General features: G+C 36.1%; 4 protein-coding genes and 1 pseudogene across 6 annotated transcripts; 1 reads left to right on the plus strand and 4 right to left on the minus strand.

The window, feature by feature from the left end:
• Positions 1-179: 179 nt before the first annotated feature.
• On the minus strand, positions 180-2129 carry LOC137714933 (uncharacterized). The gene is made up of 5 exons (XM_068454096.2): positions 1898-2129; positions 1571-1665; positions 955-1036; positions 770-849; positions 180-607 (listed from the first exon to the last, which is right to left on the minus strand). The coding sequence occupies exons 1-5, from the start codon at positions 1937-1939 to the stop codon at positions 352-354; spliced, it is 555 nt and encodes a 184-aa protein (XP_068310197.1). The 5' UTR covers positions 1940-2129; the 3' UTR covers positions 180-351.
• A 624-nt stretch (positions 2130-2753) lies between these two features.
• LOC137715310 (ubiquitin fusion degradation protein 1 B) lies at positions 2754-5643 on the plus strand. 2 transcript variants are annotated; one of them, XM_068454592.2, is made up of 10 exons: positions 2754-2880; positions 3161-3211; positions 3542-3613; positions 3835-3859; positions 3978-4010; positions 4125-4246; positions 4336-4466; positions 4564-4787; positions 4940-5181; positions 5264-5643. In XM_068454592.2, exons 2-10 carry the CDS (start codon positions 3209-3211, stop codon positions 5378-5380), a joined length of 969 nt encoding a protein of 322 aa, XP_068310693.2. In that variant the 5' UTR covers positions 2754-2880; positions 3161-3208; the 3' UTR covers positions 5381-5643. The 2 variants fall into 2 exon arrangements, with proteins under 2 accessions (XP_068310693.2, XP_068310694.2); XM_068454593.2 differs by having other exon boundaries at positions 2851-2992.
• Positions 5644-9352: 3709 nt separating this feature from the next.
• Positions 9353-11774, minus strand: LOC137715722 (uncharacterized protein C24B11.05). The gene is made up of 9 exons (XM_068455063.2): positions 11611-11774; positions 11183-11242; positions 11031-11096; positions 10845-10942; positions 10693-10730; positions 10519-10606; positions 10144-10404; positions 9879-9944; positions 9353-9774 (listed from the first exon to the last, which is right to left on the minus strand). The coding sequence occupies exons 2-9, from the start codon at positions 11226-11228 to the stop codon at positions 9616-9618; spliced, it is 822 nt and encodes a 273-aa protein (XP_068311164.2). The 5' UTR covers positions 11229-11242; positions 11611-11774; the 3' UTR covers positions 9353-9615.
• A 3470-nt stretch (positions 11775-15244) lies between these two features.
• Positions 15245-17429, minus strand: LOC137715309 (uncharacterized protein C24B11.05). Its single transcript, XM_068454591.2, has 7 exons — positions 17209-17429; positions 16936-17001; positions 16684-16819; positions 16311-16398; positions 15936-16196; positions 15682-15747; positions 15245-15556 (listed from the first exon to the last, which is right to left on the minus strand). The coding sequence occupies exons 1-7, from the start codon at positions 17267-17269 to the stop codon at positions 15389-15391; spliced, it is 846 nt and encodes a 281-aa protein (XP_068310692.2). The 5' UTR covers positions 17270-17429; the 3' UTR covers positions 15245-15388.
• Positions 17430-17959: 530 nt separating this feature from the next.
• Positions 17960-23186, minus strand: LOC137714261 (ATP-dependent zinc metalloprotease FTSH 10, mitochondrial-like; annotated as a pseudogene). Its single transcript, XR_015960938.1, has 8 exons — positions 22636-23186; positions 22322-22553; positions 22100-22171; positions 21355-21437; positions 20296-20767; positions 19541-20184; positions 18799-19014; positions 17960-18639 (listed from the first exon to the last, which is right to left on the minus strand). The product of XR_015960938.1 is annotated as an ATP-dependent zinc metalloprotease FTSH 10, mitochondrial-like (transcript).
• Positions 23187-24077: the final 891 nt, after the last annotated feature.

The raw sequence follows: 24077 nt of genomic DNA on the forward strand, positions 1-24077 counted from the left end.
CTGAAAGCCGATATTAAGGCCGTCAACCATAAGTATTCTCCTGTGTGCTAAACATGCTGATAAACCTAGGAGCCATAGCATCTTCACCACAATTATCAAGATTCCAAGGTAATTCTCTTATAACTCCGGTAACCAAATCGTTGAACCACAAACAAAAACGCAATGTCATAAACCATAGATTGGAGCATGAACTTCTTTACTATACTTAAAACTCCCGAGTATAATAGAAATTTGTGTGCGGAAAAGCGAGCATTAAATATTTGACAAGAAGATTACAGATTTAAATGATAAGGCTTGAAAGCAGTTAAAAAGTGAAGTACACGCAACTATAAGTGAATCACCTAGTTTTGCTTAGCCTCTTTTGTTTTGACCCTTTGATGGTCTAAGAACATTCCAGTTCAGGTTTTCACCCCTTGGTTTCCTGAAGGAGCCCTTACTTGTATTTGGTGACGACTGCTGACCAACTTGATTAAGTTTGGGTGACTTGTTCGGGTGTTGTTTCCCAGATCCTACTTCGGACTGTTTTCTTTTATGGTCTCCATTAGGCTCACCGTTCGACTTATCAGTATTTGAGCACTCTGCTTCATCCATCGAGGATCCATTGTCTCTGTTGAAATGCAAATAGGAGAAAAAAATATAGGAGAGCAGAAGTAAAACTTCGGAATCAATTTTTGCCGGCATATATTTCTTAGTCATCCAACAGACCAAAAATTTCCATTTAAAGAGACAAAAGAGCAAAAATTAAGTATTGAAATGTCAAATCACCCACCTAAATGACACCTTTTCACTTTGGATGCTAGAAGACGTGGCAGCAGGCTGACCAGGGTTTTCCGATACTTGATTCAGTTTCTATCATGGAAACACTTTTATGTGAGGTGAAATAAAGCCAATCAAGAAGCACACAAGATGTCAATAGCCATTAGAAATCTTAAGATCCATGAACCTTATACTCACATCAATCGATGGATTGAAACTTTGAAACGACATCCGCCCTCTAACTGCTTCAGGTTGAGGGTCACCTTCCATTATGACCACACTGCCCAGCCGTCCACATGAAGCAAGTAAAATTTGAACAACAGGAGGTGGAGCAATGTAACTAATGAATAACTATAGCAGGTAGTCGCAGTCATCTCTGGTTCAATGCACGGATTTATTTTAACTTAGGCCTTAGGGCATCCACGTTGGGACATTAATGCCTTTGCATACTAAGGGATCCCAAAAAGGGTTAAAACCCTATGAATGCCAATTAAGTAAAACTCTCTCTTGGAAGTTATAGCTTATAGTTAGGTTCTACAAACTGGTTCTCTAGGAATCATCATTCACAACCCATATCCAATTTTTCGATACCAATAAATCCAGAATTACTCCAATTCCTCAGATACTACACCTACTCTAGGTCACAAAAAAATCTTTCCCATTGAAAACCATCATGCAACAAACAATTACGAAGCGAAGATCCACAGTAAACCTTCAAATATATTCATTTCAGTAATTTAATCCAAAAGGCGAAACAGCTCAAATACTTTAGATAAACATTAGAACAAGAAACAAAGATGAAAAAAAAATCTACCACTTTCGTATTTGGTGGGAAGGGAAAGCAAAATCCACAGCAGGTTTGACATCTTCTTCTTTCTTCACTTCTCTCTGAGTTGCTCTTTGCATAAACTACAGTAATTAAGAAAAATTAACCCATACGTTAAATTAATCTGAAAAACTAATTACAGGTGCACCAGAAAATTATAAAACTCAAAATTTAAAAACCCCAAGATGAATTTAAGCAAAACCCGGATCAGATTCTAAGCGGAATTATAAAAAATAATAATAATTAATCTGAAATTAACACTGAAAATAAATCGAAAACCCCAAAAAGAATTGAAATTTCTTCGTTTCTTTTTACCTTTAAGTTCCTGAGAGTGCTGGAAAGCTCTCGCTTCGCCATATTAGCCTTCTGGGTTTTCACTCTGGAATCCAATTGAGAATTGAAGTCGTTAACTTTAAGCGGTAATTTCTCTGCGGAGGCTCCGCCGTGAATGAAGAAGCTTTCCTTTATTTGTTCTGCAACTGCGGGAAGAGAAGACGAAGAGGGAGGAAGCAAGGGTTCTTTCGGGGACGAGCACCGAACGAAAAAACAAATTTGACGCTCTCTAGCGATGGGCTTCTTTTGGGCCAGGGTTTGGGCCAACTAGGTCACCAAGTCCACGTCAATTCCAAATTAGCACCCTAGGTTTTTGAGGTTGTTAATCCTTTGATCTCTAAATTTTTTGTATCCGGTTGGTCGCTTGACTTTTGAACTTCTATTTAATATGATAAATTTCCTATAGAATTGTAGTTCATGTTGAGTAGGACAAGATAGAGATCGATTAAAGTGGAGAAAATAAAATAAAATGGAAGCGGATGAAGTAATAATATGACGATCATAATCATTAGTTCTATATAGTCACCTGAATTTGTTTCTGGAAATTTTGGATATCATCTACTGAAATTTCTCGTCTATTAGACTAAAGGAAAAGATTTTTTAACACAAGATATTCTACATTAAAGATGAGATAAAGCTTTTGAACCCAAGACAGGATGAGTTTAAAAAAAAAATACACTAATGAACTTTTAAACTTTATTTATAAATCATGTGATGAAAAATAAACACGTTAATTCACACTTAAATAATAATTCAATCATCAATAATCATATTATATAATTTACAAAAATATAATTCAAATAAATGAGTCGTTTGATTGTTGAGTTCAAATAGAAGACTATCTGAAATCTGTACCTATAAAAACTCGGAACGCACCCATCTCACATAAATCACTCTCTGCTCTGACCCAGCTAGCAAGAAAGAAACCCAGCACTTCCAATCCATCATCCATTACAATCGCAAAGGTGCCAATCAAAATCCACACTTTCTGTTCTAACACCATTAACAATTCAGCAACTTTTGGTTCTAATTTCTTCTGGGTATTCGGTTTTCAATCGTTTTGCTTGAAATCAAATAGTGGGTTTCTTATTCTTCTTCTTATCTTTGTTCCCTTTTTCTGTGAACAGAAATGGGTATCTTTGTTTATAACTGTATATCTGAAATCTGTATGTTTTGATGGGTATTCTGAATTTTTTTTTAATTGAGAATTGGGTTCTTTTCTCACTGTTTTTGCTTATTTGGCAGGATATCGGTAATATTTTGGCCAGTGGCAGCTTGTTGGACCCAGTGAATATGGTAAGTTGAATGACCCATTGTTCTGTTCCTTTTAGTTTGTGCTTTCTAAAATTGGAATATGAGAATAAAGTTGTTGACTTGATTGTGTTGGTGGTTTAGTTTCTAATTCTGTTGATTATAGAAACCTTGAATAGTGATGTTGATGCATGTTTGTAGGATGAAGGAGGTTTAAGATTTGACCAAAAATAGGAGGTTTTAGATTTGAACGGTTTCGGGTCTCAGTTGATGAGCTTGGATGCTTCTGTTTCACATTTTATCCATGATCTAAATGTTTGGAGTTACTTTGACTGAAGAATTTTGTTAAATGATCTGATTATTTTTATGTAACAGGCTTATGAAGACTTTCGCACTTCAGCGTTTGAGCAAAGTTACCGTTGTTACCCTGTCTCGTTTATTGAGAAGGTTTGAATTCTGAAACCCAAAAAATTAAATTTCACTAATGAAGTGTGCTCCATAAATGAGGGCAACACTCTGAAATCTATCAATGGAACCTATGCTGGAGTGGGAATGCATCTTCCAGTATTTGAGTTTTGTGAATAGTCAGAGTGATGTATTAGTCATAATTGAATTTATTCATTCAGCTTCCTGTTTGTACTGATTCCCCTTTAATCTTGGCTTTGCAGCCACATCTGGAGAAGGGTGATAAAAGTATGTTTATCTGCTTGACTAGTTCGTTTATACTATCTGCGTGATGCTTTCTTTTCGATAGAACATGGTAGTACTGAATGCGTGTCTAATTATACTTTTTTTATATTTGTCCCTCCAGTTTTAATGCCTCCATCAGCTCTTGACCGCCTCGGTAATTGATCATTCTGTCTCTTATTTGTCCTGCTGTTGCGAATTGAATTTCAATTTATCTAACCCTGTCTTAATATATGACGATGTCAACTAAATGAGAACTTTTCTTTTCCAGCATCTTTGCAGATCGACTATCCTATGTTGTTTGAACTTAACAATCCTACTGTTGGACGAGCTACTCATTGTGGGGTTTTGGAATTTGTTGCTGATGAGGGTCTAATATATTTACCATACTGGGTACACATCTTTCCCTCGCAAGTTGTAGCAGCAGCATTGCAGATACGGTCGTGCTTCTAACTCATTTATGTTTTTTTGTTCCTTTGTAGATGATGCAGAACATGCTCCTTCAAGAGGGAGACATTTGTCAAGTAAAAAACAAAAGCCTAGTAAAGGGAACATATGTGAAGTTGCAGCCTCACACTACGGACTTCCTTGATATCTCAAACCCCAAAGCCATGTTAGTTAATCACTTTGAATTTTCATTTGGCTAGTTGGATTGCAGTTTGATATAACTGTGAAATTATTTTTAATCCTAACTGCTCTTGCTGTCGCAGTTTGGAAACTACATTGAGGAGCTACTCGTGTTTAACCACTGGTGGTACTATCATGGTTCCTTATAACAATAAGCAGTATTACATTAACATAGTTGAAACAAAACCCTCCCCTGCAATCAGTATAATTGAGACGGACTGTGAGGTTGATTTCGCCCCTCCTCTTGATTATGTGGAACCTGTAAAACCTGCACCACCTACTTTGTCTAAGAAGAGACCACAAGAAGGTGCTTATGTTTTATATATATAAATAATTTGATAAATGGATTGAAGTTCTAATTATTGGCCTTAAATGCATATTAGTCTTCTGCCTACCAGACTGTAGAATTCCTTTCTATCAACTGACGTTGATTTTCCGTTTTTAATGGGTATCTTTCAGCTGAAGAAGTACAACCTGAAAAGATACCAAAATTCAATCCCTTCACTGGTTCAGCAAGACGATTGGATGGAAAACCGATGACAGAATCAGTTGCACCAGTTTCTGCTCCTATACTGAAGCAGCACCAACAGGAGAGTGAAAATGGAACCAAGGATTCAAAGTCATCGACTTGTGCTGCACGTAAATCTGGAAAGCTCGTGTTTGGTTCAAATGGTAACCAACCCACGAAAGAAACCCCAAAAGTACGTCCCTCATTGTTTGTGATTTTAAACAATATAAGTATAACACCATGCTTATCTGTTGTATCTGTACTTGTAATCCCAGGTTGCCCCAAAGAACAGCAAGCCAGAGCCATCTAAGAAGGTAGAACATACACCTCAGAAGGCAGAAGAGCCGAAGTTCCAAGCATTCACGGGAAAGAAGTATTCACTGAAAGGGTGAACTTAAGGGCATAACTTCATCGAAAACAAGGAAAGAAAAGAGGCATTTCTTCTATCAATTCTGTTTTGAGAGATGAAACATTCAAGTTGTTTTGGCAATGGAAGGTCCAACCCCAGAAAGCGCCCTGCACTTGAATGATGTTTTTCTGTCATATGTAAATAGGCACATGAACCAAAGGTTGGTATAAAGTGGCGACTTCCATGTCATACAGATCAAATGGAACCATGTTCATATATTTATAATTTAAAATATTTCTTGAATTTTGTTGATTGTTGTTAGGCCATTGTGCCTTGCTTCTCTTCGTTCTTCGGAAATCGTTACCTAGAGTAAATTATGCAACCTACCTCGGTCCTTAGGGTTCGGTAAATTACAGTGTTTGATAATATCTGAAGTGCTTCTTCAGGAAGGCATCCAAGTGAAAAGCACCTCCCATAGAAAGCAGTGGGAGAACTAAATGGTGAACCAGTGGCAATAACAGACAGGTCTTTTACTGTACTAACACTAGTATTCAACTCTTAACACGGTTGCGAATGCGCGGTTGAATGTTAGTTTGTTGCTGTATAGCAATATTATTTTTCCATTATATTTTGTATTTAATATCGTTCATGAAATTTAAACTCAGCATCTCTTTCAATAGATTATGTGCCAAATTCGCTTTTCTCGTTGTGTGACATCGACATTTGGTCCTTCATTTTGTTGATTTCATCGTGATGGATGCAAACCATATTTCTGTACCAAATCTCAAATGATGTCATTTGCTTGATATAAAGTTCATCTCCCTGCGGCCCTGCCATTTCGCAAATTGCTGCTTCTTCGTTCTCTTTCGGAAACCCAAACCAACAAATTCGATCGCAATTGGATTCTGGAATTGAAGGAATGGAGATTTATTTTTTAATTTATTTTAGATTAGTTTTATATTTAAATTGATTTTATTTATTTTTTATTCGCATAATGCAAAGTTGGGATCCACATCAACAAAAATATGGGCCTGGATTTGTCATGTCATTATGTAAGGGTTAATTTGACAGTTTGTTTAACAGAGGTCTGACATTGTAACGAATTCGTAAGTTGTATGACATTACAATGTTCAAAAATATGATATATGAGTTTGTTATGTGACCCAAAGTTGAGGTGATAAAATGTAATTTACCAACGAAATTAATTAAAGGCAATATTATTAAGTTGATTAATGTGCATTTTAATGGCACGACACTACGTGATTATGTGACCACAATACGGATTAAATTCTCATAATTAAGGTGTAGTAGTTGACATGATTCTCCTGCACACGTTATTTTTCACAAATGAACGGTTGAGATTTAACAAAATTTTATTCAATTAAATCTCATCCGTTCTTTATTGCTTTTTTATGCTCAGGAGATCAGCCAAGCTCGGAGTAACTAGTAGTTGCTTAATTTGAATAATCCTTACGTTTAATTAAAAGGAGGGAGGTGCAGAGATTTAAACTCAAAATCGTTGTAATATTAAGGAAAAATAAATAAATCAATGTTTGCTAGGATAAAGATGCTTGGAAAATTTTCAAAAGTGACATGAAGTTTATTATGTATTCAAAATTCACATTTCCATGCATTTTCTTTTTGTCGAAATTCCATGTATAATATCATAAACTTTCATATGAGAAGAGCTTAGCTAGTTTGGAGGAGTTCCTTCTCAAAATACTTATTGACCTATTCATAAAATTTCGTGCTTATAATCAGAACTGTTTATATTATAAATTAAGGAAAACTAATAAAAAGGGCTTGAACATTTTGAGTTTTAATGATAAGGACAAAATAAAGGGTAAAGTAAATAATATCAGGATTGACTTTTTAGTGTAAAAATGTGGTTTTTCGTTAAAATGAACAGTACTGTAGGCTTTTCGTTAAAACTCCCTATAAATTACTTTGTAAAGATCATCATTGTAAAAAATCAATTAAAACAAAGGTCAGTTAGTCAATCAATTGTAGCAAACAAATAGATGTTTTGTAATGCTTTTTAGTAGGATTCTTTCCCCTCTTTTTTTCCCTCCCCTTCCCTCCCCTCCTATTTGAACGGTCACGGTTAAGCCACGTCAACATCTTATATTAATTTTTTTATAGAAAAAGAAAGACAAAATAGAGAATGTGAGAGAAGGGGATGAAAAAAAGGGTAGAGAATCATTGTCCTTTACTAAATTCGTAGTCAAATGTATTCAAGTAGGGTTTTCTGGAAAATATTAATAAGCTAGACCCATATTTCGAGAAGAAACTTAGAAAGAAGAAAGGAAGTGACTTAGACAAATCTTTTTTGTCAATAACCTCATACCAATCAATCGAATATTCATTAATACATAAGAGAAGAACAAAAGTCATACAAATTCACAAAAAAACCGTGGGTAGGAACTCAAAAAGAGATATTGAAGTTGTCAACTATAACCCCAAAAGAACCAGATTCTGCACAGAGGAAGAATGCAAGGAATATCTTATCGAGGTAATCGTACTTGCTTCGGTTATATACTTCATTTGTTTTTATATAGTTTGATGACTAAACGATCTTAGTTTTAATTAATTTTTTGTAGAAATGATCTTTACAAATTGACTTATAATATAAATGGTTTTGATCAAGAAAATGAATTATGTGAATAGCCCACGAAGTATCCTTTGAGAAGCAAGTCTTTCTCTTTTCATATACGAGAAAACTCTGTATTTCATACAAAGAAATCTAAAACACTGCTTAAGCTATTTTATCACATAAACATCAAGTAATGTCTTATGCGGCATACAGAATTTACGTAGTTTACTAGCTAGTTGAACTATAACATGCGGCTGGAAGCGTGGAACACTAGTAATAGTTATCAAAACCGGCGGGTGGAACCTCTCCCGACCACGGCCACGGGCACTCAACGTAGGGATTTTCGTCGAACGTCGATAATGTCTCGTACGTGAGTAGAGCTGATAGCACGAAGGAGAAACATGAGTCCAGACCAAAAATAAAGGAAAGACAGGTGGTGATCATGGCTGCCACTGCCATGGATGATGATGTATCTGAAGCTTGTTAAGCTGGCTAGTTAAGATCTTCGTTGTTGTAATTTTATAAGTAACAATTGTCGATCGAGTTAATTTGATCGACTTAAACTTTGGATGGTCCTAAAACAACTCGAACAAGTGCTTAAATAGTACTAAAGCATAAAAGTACCTTAACTGCCTAGGAAAACATAAATTTAGTTGCGATAATATTAACCTTAATTGATTAGGAAACTTTATGCACGAAGGTTTAAGCTGCACAAAGATGGGATGGAAAGAAACAAAAAAAAGGAAAGAAAGCGGCATACATTTGACAGTAACAATTGTGCCCGCCCAATTGGTGCACCGCTGTGTTCCTCCATTTGTAAAGTTTATTTTCGAAACCGCTCATTTTCTTAGTTATCATTTCTTAGGTTCGAATATCGTGGATGGCGAATTCGATACCTAATTAGATTGTCCATTATGTGACGTAGCCGAACTCCCCTTCCTCTTAGTGTAAAAATATTGATGTATTCAAAATCAAAAATCAAAAATAAAAATCGTTTGTACCAAAAAATCAACCAAATTGTAGATCATTTAGTCTTTTAAGTAGATGGACAGTTCATCTTTATGTTGGTTGTTACCAAAATCATGCATTTAATACATACAAATGGATGAATTAGCAATCTACAAGTTGATTGATTTTTTAACAAACGGGGCCTTTAAGTGATGACTAAATGATGTATAATTTTGAATGCTACTAAACCCACCCACCGATCCTATTTTTCTGTTCTCGAATTAGCTACGAAACCCTTCACCACAAATGCATACAAAATGTATTTGAAAATAAGTTAGCACTAATCACTATTCATCAAGCAGGTTGGTAGCTCTGAAGTACAATCGAATTAGGTTGGTAGTTCTGAAGTACAATCGATCAGGAAATTACTTAATCCTTGAATTATTGTCAAAATTGTGATCAATATAAACATGGTAAATATAATCTTATTATAATATAAAGAAGGGTCTTTCCAGCATGATTTAGACAGAACAATGCTAAGTAGTGCAATATCAAGCTTACCATCTAAGACACTTCTACAATTTTAAGGTAAAAATTACGTGATAATATCGACAACTCATCAGCCGTTTGGTGTTTCTGGCGCTCCACTACAAGCTATTTCGTTTTCTATGCTTGATATGGTAGAACGTAAGAAGCTGTGTGTTGGTAATCAACCGTTCAGATGACTTATAGGTAGGCTAAGCTTCTACCAGTTGCTCAATTGCAATCTCTCGTGAATTCCGGACATTTTCAGACTCCCCGGTGCTGGTTTCCCAGAGTTCTGGCAGTGCTTCCTTCATATTATGGATGCTCTCAAGTGCATGGTCCACGCCTTTAGTTCGGTGAGAGGTGCCAACCTACAACGATTTTGATAAACGATATTTTGTGAGGATGATATTCCAAGATCATTTTTCAATAACTGCGATATTACAATTGCTCCAATTTCATATTTGCAGCTTACCAATACTGTGTGAAGGCCACACTGCTTTGCAGTTTGTAAATTCCGAATGCTATCGTCGAAGAATAACTGGAAACCGAAATCATAAAATCAATACAGTGCGGAAAACAAGTAACTGTAGACATTTAGAAAACTACTTAATAAGTAAAGCTAGAATAAATGGCGATAAGAAACAGAATTACCCCACATTATGTTAAAGTGTAACCTGCCAACTTATGAGACATATGGATCAGTCAATTTCCCTTGGTAAATAGGTAAAAGATCTTACCGTTCTTTGAGGGTCGATGTTTGCTATCTTAAAAGCTTCTTCATATGCCTGTTCAAATGGTTTGGAGACAACTGGGGTCTTTGGAATTACCGCACCAGTATCTGGTTGTTCAATGTGTTCAGCTACACCTGCACCCACAGAATCATCAGCACAGTTGGTGGGATTCAGTGTCTCAAAGCATATAACCGACTCAAAGCAGTCCTCAATTCCAAGCCTTTTGAGCACAGTAGCCGCATGTGCCTTATCCGAATTCGTGAAAATCTACACAGAATAACCAACATAACATGAGAAGCAAGCATTAATGTAATGAAATTTCCCTTTTCTTTTTCCTCAAAGAGAACATCTGAGTGCATTTCTGGATTAATAAAAACTTACGACTTTCCGGACAGGCAGTCTAAGTAAAAGACCCCTCAGAACAGGATCAGGATGAAGCAATTCATATGGCAACCTCCCATGAACAAAACTGCAAAAAGTAATTATTGCAAAAAATTAAGATCGAGCGATTGTCGTAAATGACAGGAGCACAAACTAAGGTGAGGCATTCGGTACCTATGAAAGTCATCATAGTCGAAGTTATAGCCCTTCGCCTGGAAATCAGGAATAAAAAAACAAAAACCATGTTCAATTGCCATTCTGATATGCCTTAATTAAGTAATTTCAGAAACTATAAATAAACGTTGAAGGGATCGCAATCACCATACCTTAAGACCAGCCATTGTTGTTCCATAATCCTTGTACAAAGAAATACACAATTCCGGAACTTCACTTTCGTCCATGCCAAGCTTTTGAATCATATATTCTACAGCAAAAATTTATAAAACTTACACTAAAACAATGAACATTTCACAATGAAGTTTTAAAATCCAGAATCATAAAGCCCACCTCACCTTTAATATTCGTAGTGATTTGCACTGAAATTCCAGAACTCAGAGGGTAAAGGGTGTCATCTAGATCTGGAAATCAAAGCAACTAGTTCTTATATCCGCCTTCGAAACCATAAATTTCACATAAAAAAACCTGTGTTAAAAAATAAACTTACCAAACAGAAGGCACTCATATTGGTGATACTGAAGCTGATTTTCCATCTTTATCCACAAAGCTTCAAACAAGACGAATCGAAAGAATCATTAAGCATATAAACAATTACATAACAACAAAACATTAAAAAGCAAAAGGCAGTTTCCATTTACCAAAAACACAATCAAAGCAAAGCAGATGACTAAAATCCCAGGAAGTGTAGCCATTTAAGCAAGATTTCAACGGACAAAACAATCCCAAATTTTGATTTCTCCAACATTAACCATTCTAAATTTCTAAGTGAGAAAACAATGCTTCATCAGAATCAAAATAGAAAACCCAATATTTGGTTTCTCCTACATTAACCATTAATTGCAAATACAAAAAGAAAAACATCCAATGCAAGAAAACCCTAACAAAGTAAGAATAGACTAGAGCAATGAGCGTTACCAGATCCGCTTGACCGACGTTGCAGAGCCACAGAGAGAGAGAGAGAGAGAGAGAGAGAGAGAGAGAGAGAGAGAGAGAGAGAGAGAGAGGAGGGGGGGGGGACTTTAAGTAGGGTAAAGTGAAAGAATAGAAGAAGACTCGGAAGCGTGGAAGTGTGTTTAAACAGGCACACAACCGTTTTTTAAATATTAATTCAATTTATTCAACCAAAGCCAGTAAAAGATCTGACCTCATTACGTGGCCCTATTGGAGCCTAACACGTACATATGTTACATGAGCTTCTCCCAGAAATCGCGTTTAACTGGTTAAGTGTCGCGTATCACCATGGACGTTTTAGTTTGTTTAATTTTTATCATGCGTTTTTTTTCTCGTTGCATGTTAGCCACGTCCCATAAAAAAAGAAGAGAAATATGAGAAAAATAAAATAAAATACATAGTTCACTTCTAGGTTTTTGGGGCAGCAAGGAAACCATTTTTATTTATTTTTCTTGAACACTTGGTTCCTTCGAAAGTTGATAAATATAAAATATCTTACCTATTTTTAAAGAATGGACTTCAGACATCAGTTTTTAAAAGTTGTCTTATTGTTTTTAAAGTTGTAGATTACTTTTAAAAGTTGTTTTTATAAAAAATAAGGTTAAGTCTTTAATGAATATTTTTAATTTTTGTAACGCACTCATTAATTTTAAAAATCTCCTGCATACATTTTCTCCCTTGAAAAACAAGGTGATTGCTATCACTTACCACTTCAACCACTAATCTTTCATCACCACCGTCATTACCACCGACATCGTTGCCATCAACATCACAACAATCATCACCACCCCCAACATTGTCATCGCCACCGCCACAATCGTCGTCACTACCACCACCATTGCCGTTGTCACCCACTATCACAACCACAAACTGCCACCACTATCATCACAACCACAACTGTCATTAGTACTACCATTGTTGTCGTCATTGTTGCTATAATCATCACCAATGCCACCGCCTTTACCACAATTCTAACTTATGGATCCCAACCACCACACCTCACTATGCGCACCACCACCTTACCCTTACAATTGGCCACCACTGCTGGCTCGCCATTGGTACAACCACTGCCATCACCACCATCGTTGTCGCCACCATCTACAACTACATGCCACCAGCCTTGTACCATTACCGCCATCACAATCACTGCCAAGAATGTTGCAATCACCACCACTATCACTGCCACCACTATTGCCTCTACAACACAATCACCATACCTTATTATTAGCACTACCACCACACCCCCACTATAGCCGCCATGATCACCGCCACTATCCTCACCACCATTGTCATTACCACCACCGCACTACCATGTATATTTTTTTCATTACATACAAGTATATCATTTGTACATTAAAATGTACCAAACTCTTTGACACTACTTTTCATACTCACAACATTTTTAAAAATACAGTTTATCAAACACTTAACTGTTTTATTTTACAATTGATTATTCTTAAAGCACAGCAAAATTGTTTTTTTTAATTTTTTTTAATTTTTTTTTTAAGCATAGCAATCCTGAACCGTCCTAAGAAGTATTTGGCACTTTTTTATGGAAGAATCGAGAATCAAATAATATTTTCTTGTTTAGGCATTGCAACACCTTGTGAAACTTAAATATCCTCTTAAAAATAGAAGGCTTTTTTCAGTAGAGATTAGAACTTAACACCTTACGAAATTTGATAAAATTAAAAAATTAAAAAAAAAAAATCCTCCAGCAATAGAAAGATTTTCTTCCAAGGATTCTTACCACGTTGGGACTTTACCTTTACGAGAGTATTCCATCAACTTTTATAGATGAGTAATGTTATTCATACCATATTTTTGTACCATATTTTCATATCACCTTAAATGACATTTGATGTAGACAGCCACTTCATTTGAATTAATCAGATTTTTAAATTTAGTTCATTATTTAATAAACTAATAATTAAGGAAAATTAGTTAATTAAATGATGATTATGGTATACGACGAGTCTTTCTCCTTCATTTCGTTGGGTTTTGCAAATTTTTCAAATGATGTGGTTGTCCACATTAGATGCCACCTAAGGTGGTATAAAAATATGGTATGAATATCATTACTCTTTATAGATATAACATGACGATCTTAATGCCCATGTTGTTTATGCTTGTACGGAATTTATATTCACTTCTTGTTCATTTTACATTTTTGTGAAACCATTTTGATTTTGTGTATCATCTTCGGTCTTTCACGTAGTGAAGGCCAGCTTTATACACAAATTTTATATATTAAGAATAATGTTAGGTAAACTAAATTTCTAGATTCAATTTACAAACCAATAAAAAATAAGTACGTTAATCAACATTTAAGTAATAATCTAATCATCAACTTCATGTCATTTAGTTTACAAAATATAGCCACCAATAGAAAATTATGTGTAGATAACTAAATAATGTGTCACCAATAGAAAATGAGCACGTTTATCAACGCTTAAGTAATAATTCAATTATCAACTTCCATATTATTTAGTTTACAAAATTTTGTTTACAAATTTAGCCCTCCCAACATTATCAAATTACTTAAATATTATATCATGATGGATGCGCCCTTTGTTTAACTGTACGTTTTAAGTTTCTTATTAACTTTGACAGACAAATAAAAAAAGGAAAACTAATGAAAATGGTTTGAAAACTTTGAGTTTTAATGATAAGGACAAAATAAAGGGTAAAATGAATAGTACCATGATTGACTTTTTAATGTAAAAATGTGGTTTTTCGTTAAAGTGAACAGTACCGTGGGCTTTTCGTTAAAACTCCCAATAAAAAAAGGTGTCTTCATTTAAATATGGTAATGTACCATTAGTATATTTACAACAACTAAGTATGTTTCTCATTAAGTGGGGTCGGCTGTATAAATCCTAGAACCCAAGTGTACTCAGTTTTACGCGAAGTCTCTGTTAACTCCAAGTACTCCATGTCTTTTTTTAGAGTCTCTTTCTAAGTCTTCTTAGGTTTTCCTTTACCCATTTTGGCATATATAAGCATCTGTGTCACAATCGCATCCTCTAGTTGGAGCATCTGTAGGTCTTCTGTTAACATGTCCAAACCACCTTGGTATTAGTATATTATAATATTAGTAAAATTCTTTGGATACACAAAATTGACACACTCGTAAATACATACGAGCCTTACCATTGCATGTGAGTCTTAGTACTGGTTTGGTACTGCGGTCATTTTATAAAAAGTGGGTATAAAAAAAAAAACTAAGCTCTAAAAAGTGTTTGATAAATACTTAAACACAGCTTATTTTCATAGTTTTAAATGAAAAAAAGCTGAAAACATAAAGCAGCAAAAATGAGCTTATTCTCACAGCACAACAGAAGCAGTTTTTTTTCAAAGCACATCAATACCAAACCAGCCCTTACTAGTAATTCGACTGTCAAATTTGTGTTTTCAAATAATTTCACCCTTACAATATACCCAAAGTTTAATTGTTAGAAATAAAGGGGACCAAAGGATCGATAATAAAAAAATTCACATCAATTGTTATCCAGGTTTTTTTAGATTTATTTGGGTAGGTTTATGTATTATTTATTATTCAGTGGCTGTGGGATTTATTTTAGTAGCTGTGAAAAAGTTTACGAAAGAAGCTTGATTTTTATCATTGATAATTTGATCATACAATTATTAGGATAAACATATTTCTAAAAGTATACAGTCAAGTGCTAGCCTCCATGCTTTTCCATTTGCTCAAAGGAGCTTTGAAATTGAAGCTAAAAAGCTAAGCCCTGGCAGTCACTGATTTCTCCATTGCCAGCTCCCCTGACAAAGTTCTAGCCGTGTCTGTATTTTTATTGTCGATTTCCCAAAGTTCTGGAAGTGCTTCTCTGATATTGTGGATGCTCTCTATTGCATAATCCACACCCTTTGTTCTGTTGGAGTTGCCCACCTATACATATATATATATATATGTATGTATATGTATATATATAGGGTTTAGCAATGTTAGGAATGTTTTATATTAATTAGCAATTAAGATGAACTGAAAAATCTTATTTTGTGTTTACAACTTACCAATACAGTATGGAGACCCATGTTCTTTCCAGTTTGTATGTTCCTTAGGCTATCATCAAAGAATATCTGCAAAATTAATCAAAAAATTTCTTTGTTAGAAGGCTTTACTCGAGTCGCTTGTGTTCGAAGCACTTTGTTTAGAAGCACAAGAAGAATTTTATCACAACTCACTAAAAAAGCTTCTGATTGTCTAGTAGCACTTTGGGCACTTTAAATTAAAGCACTACCAAACAGACTTTACATTAGTTTCTTACAGTTCTTTGAGGGTTAATGTTGGCATTTTTAAGGGCTTGTTCATATGCATTTGCAAATGGTTTGCAAACAATTGGAGTCGCCGGAAGCTCTGATATTCCAGCATCAAATAAACAAGAACGATAAAAAACACTTGTGCTGCATCCTTCATCATCTTTAGTGGGATTCAGAGTCTCAAAGCTAATAACTCCTTCAAAGCAGTCATCCAATCCAAGCTTGCTTAGGGTTTTTGCCACGTGGACGTTATCCGCATTAGAGAAAATCTGTTTCATGCATAAAACAAAAAAAACATAATCAGAGAAATATTACATATAAAAGCTAATTAGTAATTCATTAAAATTAATTTCTTATTTAAAGGTGACTTGTATGTAGCTTACAAGTTTCCTATATGGCAGGCTCAGCAATAGAGCCCTTAGGACAGGGTCAGGTCTTAGATTCTCATAGGGCAATCTTCCATGAACAAAACTGTAATATTTGGGAATTTGTGAGATTATTGCATCATATAATGATGGAAAATTAAAAAATTAAAAAAAATTAAAAACAGGTGATGAAAAATTTTGGTACGAAGACTTAAAGTAAAAGAGGTAGAGAAAGACCTAAGAAGACTTTGAAAGATACTTTAAGAAAAGATATGGAGTATGCTAACGGAAAACTTGACGTAAAACCGAACATAATAATATTGTAAAATTCATACAGACGACCCACTTAGTGAGATATAACTTGGTTTGTTGTAATGAAAAAATTTGATACCTATGATAGTCCTCGTTATCAAAATTATAACCAATGGCCTTGAGACCAGCTATTGATGTTCCATAATTCTTGTACAGTACTTGATTCAACTCAGCGACTCTTTTTTCCTCGATGCCTAATTTTTGAACCATGAATTCTGAAAAAAGATAATTAAGAATAATCAGATAAATATTCAATTTCACTAAATAACTGATGAGATTAACTGATGAAAAGTGCGTGTTTGGATGGAGGCATTGATGGATTATGGTGTACCTTCAATATTCTTGGTGCATTGATCAGACAATCCAGAACTCAAGGGATAAAGGGTATCATCAACGTCTGCGACAAAACAGATTTTTTGTTATTGTTTCTTTTTCCTGTTCGAGCCATATTACAATCTAATTTATACTACGAGGGGAATTCAAACACAAGTGCACAGGGGGACACCACACTGCTAATCAACTTGGTTACATCCAAGTTAACAAGCTATTAGATCTGGTAACTTAAAGGGCATGATATATGAGACTAAAAAGGGAAAAGAATTACCAAAGAGAAGGCACTCATATTTCATCTGATCAGCCTCCTGATATTGGTTTTGGAATTCCATTTTAGCACTAAAATCAAAGCTTCAAAAGAAAGCGAGAAAGTTCCTCAGAGAGAGAGAGAGAGAGAGAGAGAGAGAGAGAGAGAAAGAGAGAGAAGGTGCAGATGAGAGGTTTGAGTTGAGAAAATATTGAAGGTCTTGAAGCATATTTATGGTGAAATCCACAGGAATGTCACAGCATGCCACCTTCTTTGACACTCAACGTCCAGAAAGTAGAAACATATATGCTAAATATCTCCATTATATATATGGATAGATGCCACTGGCCACCACACACAATTCAAAAGTTGACAGCTAAAAGAAGGAAAAGAATTTTTGAACAAAGAAAAAGAAGGGAAAGCGTTTCTCCGTGTACATATATCAATGGTGAAAGCGAGAGAAGCATCGTATCGGAGCCTCAACAATCAGCATATAGAATAAAGTAGCGTGTATGTCACAATGAAAGCTTTTTTGGGTGCAGTTCACGACGGACGTCGCAAACACAAGGATGCATTTTTCTACTGGAATACTCTCGTAGGATTCGAACACAGATGAAGTTCTACCAATTGTCCTCACGAGGTGTAATATTATCAATATTTATTTTATGGTGTAATATTATATATGCATGTTGTAATATAAACAAATTTATAGCATTACGAGGCTGTGTTACAATCACGTTAAAAACTTTTCACTTACTCAACTAGAGTAGAAATGTAGAATCAATGGCATTTTGCATTTTAACTTTAGTGAGGTATTACAAGTAACTTTAACAACGATGGGAACATTTTAAATTACTCAGGGACATTATGGTTAACGTGAGAATCTGGTGTTTGTGTCACAATCTTTGATCAACTAAACTACAATTTACATCCTAATGGAAAAAGAACTCGAGCATTTAGTGCCAATTTTTTAGCCCCTGAGAAGGCAGAACATGAGGTTCAAGGGGCGATGAGCCATCATCCTCGGCCCCAACCAGCGGTCTCCACTGTTTTCTCATCACCTTTCCCTTCGAAACCTTCCTTAAATCTATCGTAGTTGGTCACTTCAGCAGGTTTATGTGGTCTTCCCCCCAACGCCTTGAGCAGGTCATCATGGTGAAGAACTTCCTTTTCAAGCAACAGTTCTGCAATTTGAGCTACTTGCTCTTTGTGTTCCTCTATGAGTTCAACTGTGCGTGCATACGCCTTACCCACCCATTCACGCACTTCACTGTCAATAAGGGCTCCAGTCTTGCTGCTGTAGGGCTTTGACATCTCAAATGATTCTTCCCTTTGAGGGAAAGACAGGAGACCCACCTTGTCACTGAAACCATACACTGCAATTTGGGCGGATGTCATCTTTGTCACTTTCTCCAGATCGTTTTGGGCTCCCGTAGATATTTTTCCCAACATAACCTGCACCCCAGAATATGTTAAACAAACAACATCATTAGACGACTAATGAAGTTCCAGGGAACTTGAGAATGACGATTGAAGAATGAGAAGAATTAAGAAACATATATAATGCATCATTAACGTATTCAAAAAATAAGACTAATAAAGTTTCTTGGATACCTGTTCAGCTGCTCTACCACCGAGGGTCATGCAGGTCATATCAAAAAGCTGCTCCTTGGTCATGAGGAGGTTTTCATTTGGAACATACTGGGCAAACCCAAGTGCTGCAGTAGCTCGAGGAACAATGGTCACTTTCAACAACGGTTCTGCGTGTTCTAAGAACCAGCCAGTAACAGCATGCCCTGACTCATGGTAGGCAACAGTACGGCACTCGAGCTTGCTTATAACATGTTTGACAAGCAAAAGGATGTCAAAATTCCAATCATATAGAACAAAGACAAAGAAAAACACTTAAGGTTAAAAGTCAAAGCATTCTCTTCTAAGACATAAAATCCCTTTCAGCTACCTAAAAGCTTGATCTGGACCTTTATTAACACTACTGAAACCTGCATAACGGAAGGTAAAGTGGGATCTACAAGGGCCAGATCAATGGAAAGAATCTGTTCTAACTCAACATAAAGGGCCACCTATAGCCGCATAAGATCCAAACCCAATACTCTAGTTTTAGAAAGATGGATAACAAGAGTTTGCCTTCCAAGTATTTTCTTCTTCCAAGGTATGCAATGATTATCTCCAAAGGTTCCAATCAAATCTCTACCGGCCCATGTTATGCAGCATTGCTCTTTTCAAATTTGGACAATGAGGAGATGAGAGGAGAGGGGAGGGAATGGTAATTTACTAAGAAATTAAACAAAGTTATCATATTCCATGAAACTAAAGGAACGAGCCAAAAATGACTCACCCTGTTCTTCTTCTCCAAACCACCAATAATTCTGTCTATAGCCGCCTCAAAATGCTGCATTGTGACCAGCTCACTCTCATTTCTTGCAGCAATTAGAGCACCTTCATTGCAAACATTTGCAATGTCTGCCCCAGCAAACCCTGGAGTCAGGGCTGCAAGCCTTTGAGAATAATATGATGGTTCATGATCAAGTTTGATCTTTTTCAAGTATATCCGAAATATCTGATCACGACCTTTAATATCAGGTTTATCAATGGAGACTAGGCGATCAAATCGACCAGGCCTTAATAAGGCTTTGTCCAAAATATCAGGCCTATTGGTGCCAGCAAGAACAACTACTCCAGCAGTTGTTCCAAAGCCATCCATTTCTACCAACAACTGATTTAGAGTACTCTCACGCTCATCATTGGAACCTGACAAGCCACCAAGTCTGATCCAGATATAGATAGAAACGGAACACCAGATTCCCCTGCAGTTGCTTTTGCTAGAAGGGTCTTTCCAGTGCCTGGAGGGCCTACCAACAAAGCACCTTTGGGAATTTTGGCTCCCAAATCCTCATATTTCGGAGGAGTCTTGAGAAAGTGCACAAATTCCATGATTTCCTGCTTCGCTTCGTCGCAACCAGTAACATCTTTAAAATAGATCTGTACCAATTAAAAATATCCGGTAGTGCTGAAAACGTGCAACAGAGTGCTTAAGAAAATATATTACAACAGATTAATGACAAGAAAATACTAGGGAAACAAAAATCCAACCTGGTTCTTTGCATTTTTATCTACTTTCATAACTTGGGCTTTTCCTATATTGAATATTCCGCGGGCACTTCGTCCACCAATACCTCGTCCCAACTGCACTAACAAGAAACTTCCCAAAAGCAGTAGTGTAGGTAAAAATCTCATCACTTCTAGGAACCAAACCATATTAGAGCCATATGTAACAGGGACGAAATCATGACTAGCTATTCCCAATGCTTCCTGGGCATCCCCCAACCCTCCTCTCAAAGGATTCAATACTTCCAATAATTAAGTATTTGCACCGGCCCCATTTTGCAGGAACACTGGTATCAGGTCCTTGGACAACTTCCTCACTTGTCTGACCGCGTGGCGAGCTACGCACATACACGAATGCAATTAATTTATCAAAGACAACTATATTATCCACTAAGCCCGGTTCCAGAAGTTGGTTTTTAAACTCTTGGAAACTTATCTGCATCTCTTGCACACTTATCTGCAAAGAACAAAATTGCATCATGTGAGTAGCGAACTTCTTTCTGGTATAGAGAAACTACCGTAAACATTAAACAGAGCGATACCAAAAAAGCGATTACAAACAGACTCAAATATTTCACAAGATTCGTACACAGATACATTTTAATGAATTGACTGATTTGGAAGTGATCGGGTATTTTCTCAGTAATTAGGGTCACAAAACATGTTGGCTGAATCTAGCTCAAGACCAACTTCAACTCAATCTTAAAGATAAAGGACATTCATTCCACAGTAAAGCTAATCTGAATCAAAATGGGCCAAACTGTTGAGAGTTGTCCCACATCGGTGAGGGACAAGATTTGCTATGTGCTTATATGATCTTGGGCTACTCCTCATATTGCCAATTGGTTTTATGGTGGAACCTCAATTTCATCACAAACTTCTATGATTTTGAACAATTATCTTCTGGAAGATGTTAAGCAACCAAACGACTTTCCCAATTCTCTCTTCGCACGTAGGGGATTCAATGCATGTATGGGATTCAACGTGGAAATAGTTGGACTCTAAAACATTTTCCTTGGAGTCGACTCGGCTTTGTATCACAACAAAACAAGAAATCATACAATGCAGAATCAAGAAATTGCGAGCCTGCCTCAAGAAAAATTCCCGATTATCCGTCTTTGATTCGTCTGAAATTGAAATAATATTAAAGTTAATAGAAACGTAAGACATTATAAATGCAGAATCAAATACTAACATAGAACCTAGACTTTTAAATTTGACACTATTTTCTATCAGACCCAGACGAGTCTCGTATGATCAAGTTTTCATACAGAAAAACTGCGGTAATTTAGCAGTGTCAGTGACAAACTCCTACTAAATAAAATGTCCACCTTACTACAAAATGCGTCTTGTTTTTTGATAAACATTCAATTCAACCGATAATAACAGTGAAAATGTATCGAAAATAAGCCCCGATTGGAAGGCACTTTCTTCCTTAATTCAAGGGATTAATCATCTCCCTTAATTCAAGGGGATGTTATTTTATTATTCCCGCACTTTCTTCCTTAATTCAAGGGATTAATCATCTCCCTTAATTCAAGGGGATGTTATTTTATTATTCCCTAAGCCAGACAACTTCAGTAATTCAAGAGTGCTTTCTTCCTTAATCAACTCCCTTAATTCAAGGGGATGTTATTTTATTTTTCCCTAAACCAGCTGTTGTGGTGTAAAGCAAGAGGTTAATCCTCTTATATATTGTTGTACAATTGTAAAAGAACACACAAGTGAAATATAATTCAATCCTTGAAATTCAATAGCCCCGTTGCAGCTGAAAGGACAGCAACTTAACCTTTCGGCTTCGTTTTCTGCTCATCCCCTTTCGGAATTTCCTTCTTTTCCTTGGGATGGAAGTTCTCATAACCTGCAACACCAAGAGCAACAAAAGCACATACTCAATCAAACCACTATATTTCTCCACAAATCACAGCAATTATTATATTCATTTAGCTGAAACAAAAATAACTAGCAAACCCACAATACAAGGTAAAAAAAAAAACTGCAAATTGCTTACTCTTTTTCTTTGGGGTTTCACTCGAAAAGTGTAGGCAAAGTTTAGGGTTTGCAAGAATGCAACTGAAATCCGAAACGCGGGCTTTGTGGGCTGCTATTGACGCAGCAAAATACGACCTCAAAAACCCTAATTCCCCATCGACCGGACCAAGATACGATCCACCACGTGGAACTCCAGAAATCCCTCCATTCCCATTTAGACCCGCCGATCGCCGACTTCCATGCAACAAATTCTACCACCAAAACAAAAACCCAAAAACTTAAACCAAAAATTAAATTAAAAATCGAAAAAAAAAAAGAGATTGGGAAGCTTACCGTGAAGCGAGAAGATCGAGAAACGGAGCGACCAATCCGAGAAAAAATCATTACTTTGATGTCTCAGGCGGGGAGAGAGACTGAAATTTTGCTTCCGAGAATCGTTGAGAGCCAATGGAAACTTACTTCTCGAGCTGATTCGATGAACCCATTTCGAAAAATCCGATTTTTCTTTGTTTTTTTCTTTTCGTTTCGTTAAATTAGTTTGTGCGTAATTCCTTTTTGGTCAAATGATATCCATTAATTTTAACACAGGGACTTTGAGGTGCCTGGGACGGACGGCAAATGCTGGCAAAATCCGATACCGAACTGAGAGTTCTATGCACGACGGCTATGGGATTGGAAAACTCCTACAAATTCCATATGGATTTTTAAGGATTTCTAGATGGATTTATAAGGATTTCTGTTGATTTGGTTTATGATTTTGGTGGATTTTTAAGTGTTAGATCCTAATTCAACCTTGACCTCTTTATGCAGGTGAACCATGGCGTTTGCATGAGTAGAGGAGAAGGAGAACAAGCTCAAGTATATTTTTGTAATATATTTGTTTATTCATATAGCCGTTAGGCAAAGCACTTATACATTGGTCCATTTATGATCGAAAAAAATCATTGCCGGATCCTTTTCTTGGGATCATGTGATCATGATCGTTTATTTTACATCGTACGGTCAGAAATTATTTAAATTTTAAAATTAAATATAAATAATATCTAACGAAAACTGATCGCACAATGTACGATGAACAATCACGATGATGAGATCTCCAGAAAAGGACACTGCCAGCTGGCATATTCTAACAAACTCTCCCTAAATACAAGTAATCCCTTGCTTAACTAATAACCAATAGTAACTCCGTGATTAAGATAATCACGATTATAACGTTAAGGCAATGGAGATGGTAACCCAACAGACAGACGAGAGCAACCATTGCTCTTCAGCACTTTTGCACTCCAACCGCCATCGCCGCCCTTGAGAAATTCACCATTACCCAACACCATCATTCCATGAAATTAGAAATAAAAAATAAAAATAAAAATAAAAAAACTCCGAAAAATCCCCAAAGATTAGTGGAAAAAGGATAAAGAACAAGAGTTGATCGCCGTGCGGGAAAAAAAGTGAAGATGTGAAAATTGGGACCCAGGTACACTATATATGAGAAATGATGCGACCCAGCATCATCTTTCAGAAATAATGTGACCCATCAACGAAAATTGAAGAAAAAAATGCAGAGATGAAGGAAGAAGATAAAGAAAACAAAGTGGCTGGCAGACAATGAGAGGAAGATGGAGTTGGAGGTCGTTGGATTTGAAATCTTAGAGGGTGAGTTGGGATTCTATTTGGTCTTAATTATACATACTTGTTGCTCTTAAACCTCACAAAATCCATAACTTAATGAAAGCCTATAAAATCTTTAATTTTTTAATACACATGGATTTGGATGG

Source organism: Pyrus communis, chromosome 3 (assembly GCF_041283825.1).
Source record: "Pyrus communis isolate YQ-2024b chromosome 3, ASM4128382v1, whole genome shotgun sequence".
NCBI classification, from domain to species: Eukaryota; Viridiplantae; Streptophyta; class Magnoliopsida; order Rosales; family Rosaceae; genus Pyrus; species Pyrus communis.

What these genes read in the sequence shown, in the direction of transcription:
- LOC137715309 (XM_068454591.2), bottom strand. Translation starts at nt 17,269, where the DNA reads ATGGAATTCCAAAACCAATATCAGGAGGCTGATCAGATGAAATATGAG. An exon ending in GATAACGAGGACTATCATAG is followed by an intron (nt 16,399 to 16,683) that starts GTATCAAATTTT and finishes CAAATATTACAG; the next exon opens with TTTTGTTCATGGAAGATTGC. An exon ending in TGGGTCTCCATACTGTATTG is followed by an intron (nt 15,557 to 15,681) that starts GTAAGTTGTAAA and finishes ATATATGTATAG; the next exon opens with GTGGGCAACTCCAACAGAAC.
- LOC137715310 (XM_068454592.2), top strand. An exon ending in CTGTCTCGTTTATTGAGAAG is followed by an intron (nt 3,614 to 3,834) that starts GTTTGAATTCTG and finishes TTGGCTTTGCAG; the next exon opens with CCACATCTGGAGAAGGGTGA. An exon ending in ATCAGCTCTTGACCGCCTCG is followed by an intron (nt 4,011 to 4,124) that starts GTAATTGATCAT and finishes TTTCTTTTCCAG; the next exon opens with CATCTTTGCAGATCGACTAT.
- LOC137715722 (XM_068455063.2), bottom strand. Translation starts at nt 11,228, where the DNA reads ATGGAAAATCAGCTTCAGTATCACCAATATGAGTGCCTTCTGTTTG. An exon ending in AATCACTACGAATATTAAAG is followed by an intron (nt 10,943 to 11,030) that starts GTGAGGTGGGCT and finishes TTTTTGCTGTAG; the next exon opens with AATATATGATTCAAAAGCTT. An exon ending in GACTATGATGACTTTCATAG is followed by an intron (nt 10,607 to 10,692) that starts GTACCGAATGCC and finishes TACTTTTTGCAG; the next exon opens with TTTTGTTCATGGGAGGTTGC.
- LOC137714933 (XM_068454096.2), bottom strand. Translation starts at nt 1,939, where the DNA reads ATGGCGAAGCGAGAGCTTTCCAGCACTCTCAGGAACTTAAAG. An exon ending in TCCCACCAAATACGAAAGTG is followed by an intron (nt 1,037 to 1,570) that starts GTAGATTTTTTT and finishes ACGGCTGGGCAG; the next exon opens with TGTGGTCATAATGGAAGGTG. An exon ending in GTTTCAATCCATCGATTGAT is followed by an intron (nt 850 to 954) that starts GTGAGTATAAGG and finishes TTTCCATGATAG; the next exon opens with AAACTGAATCAAGTATCGGA.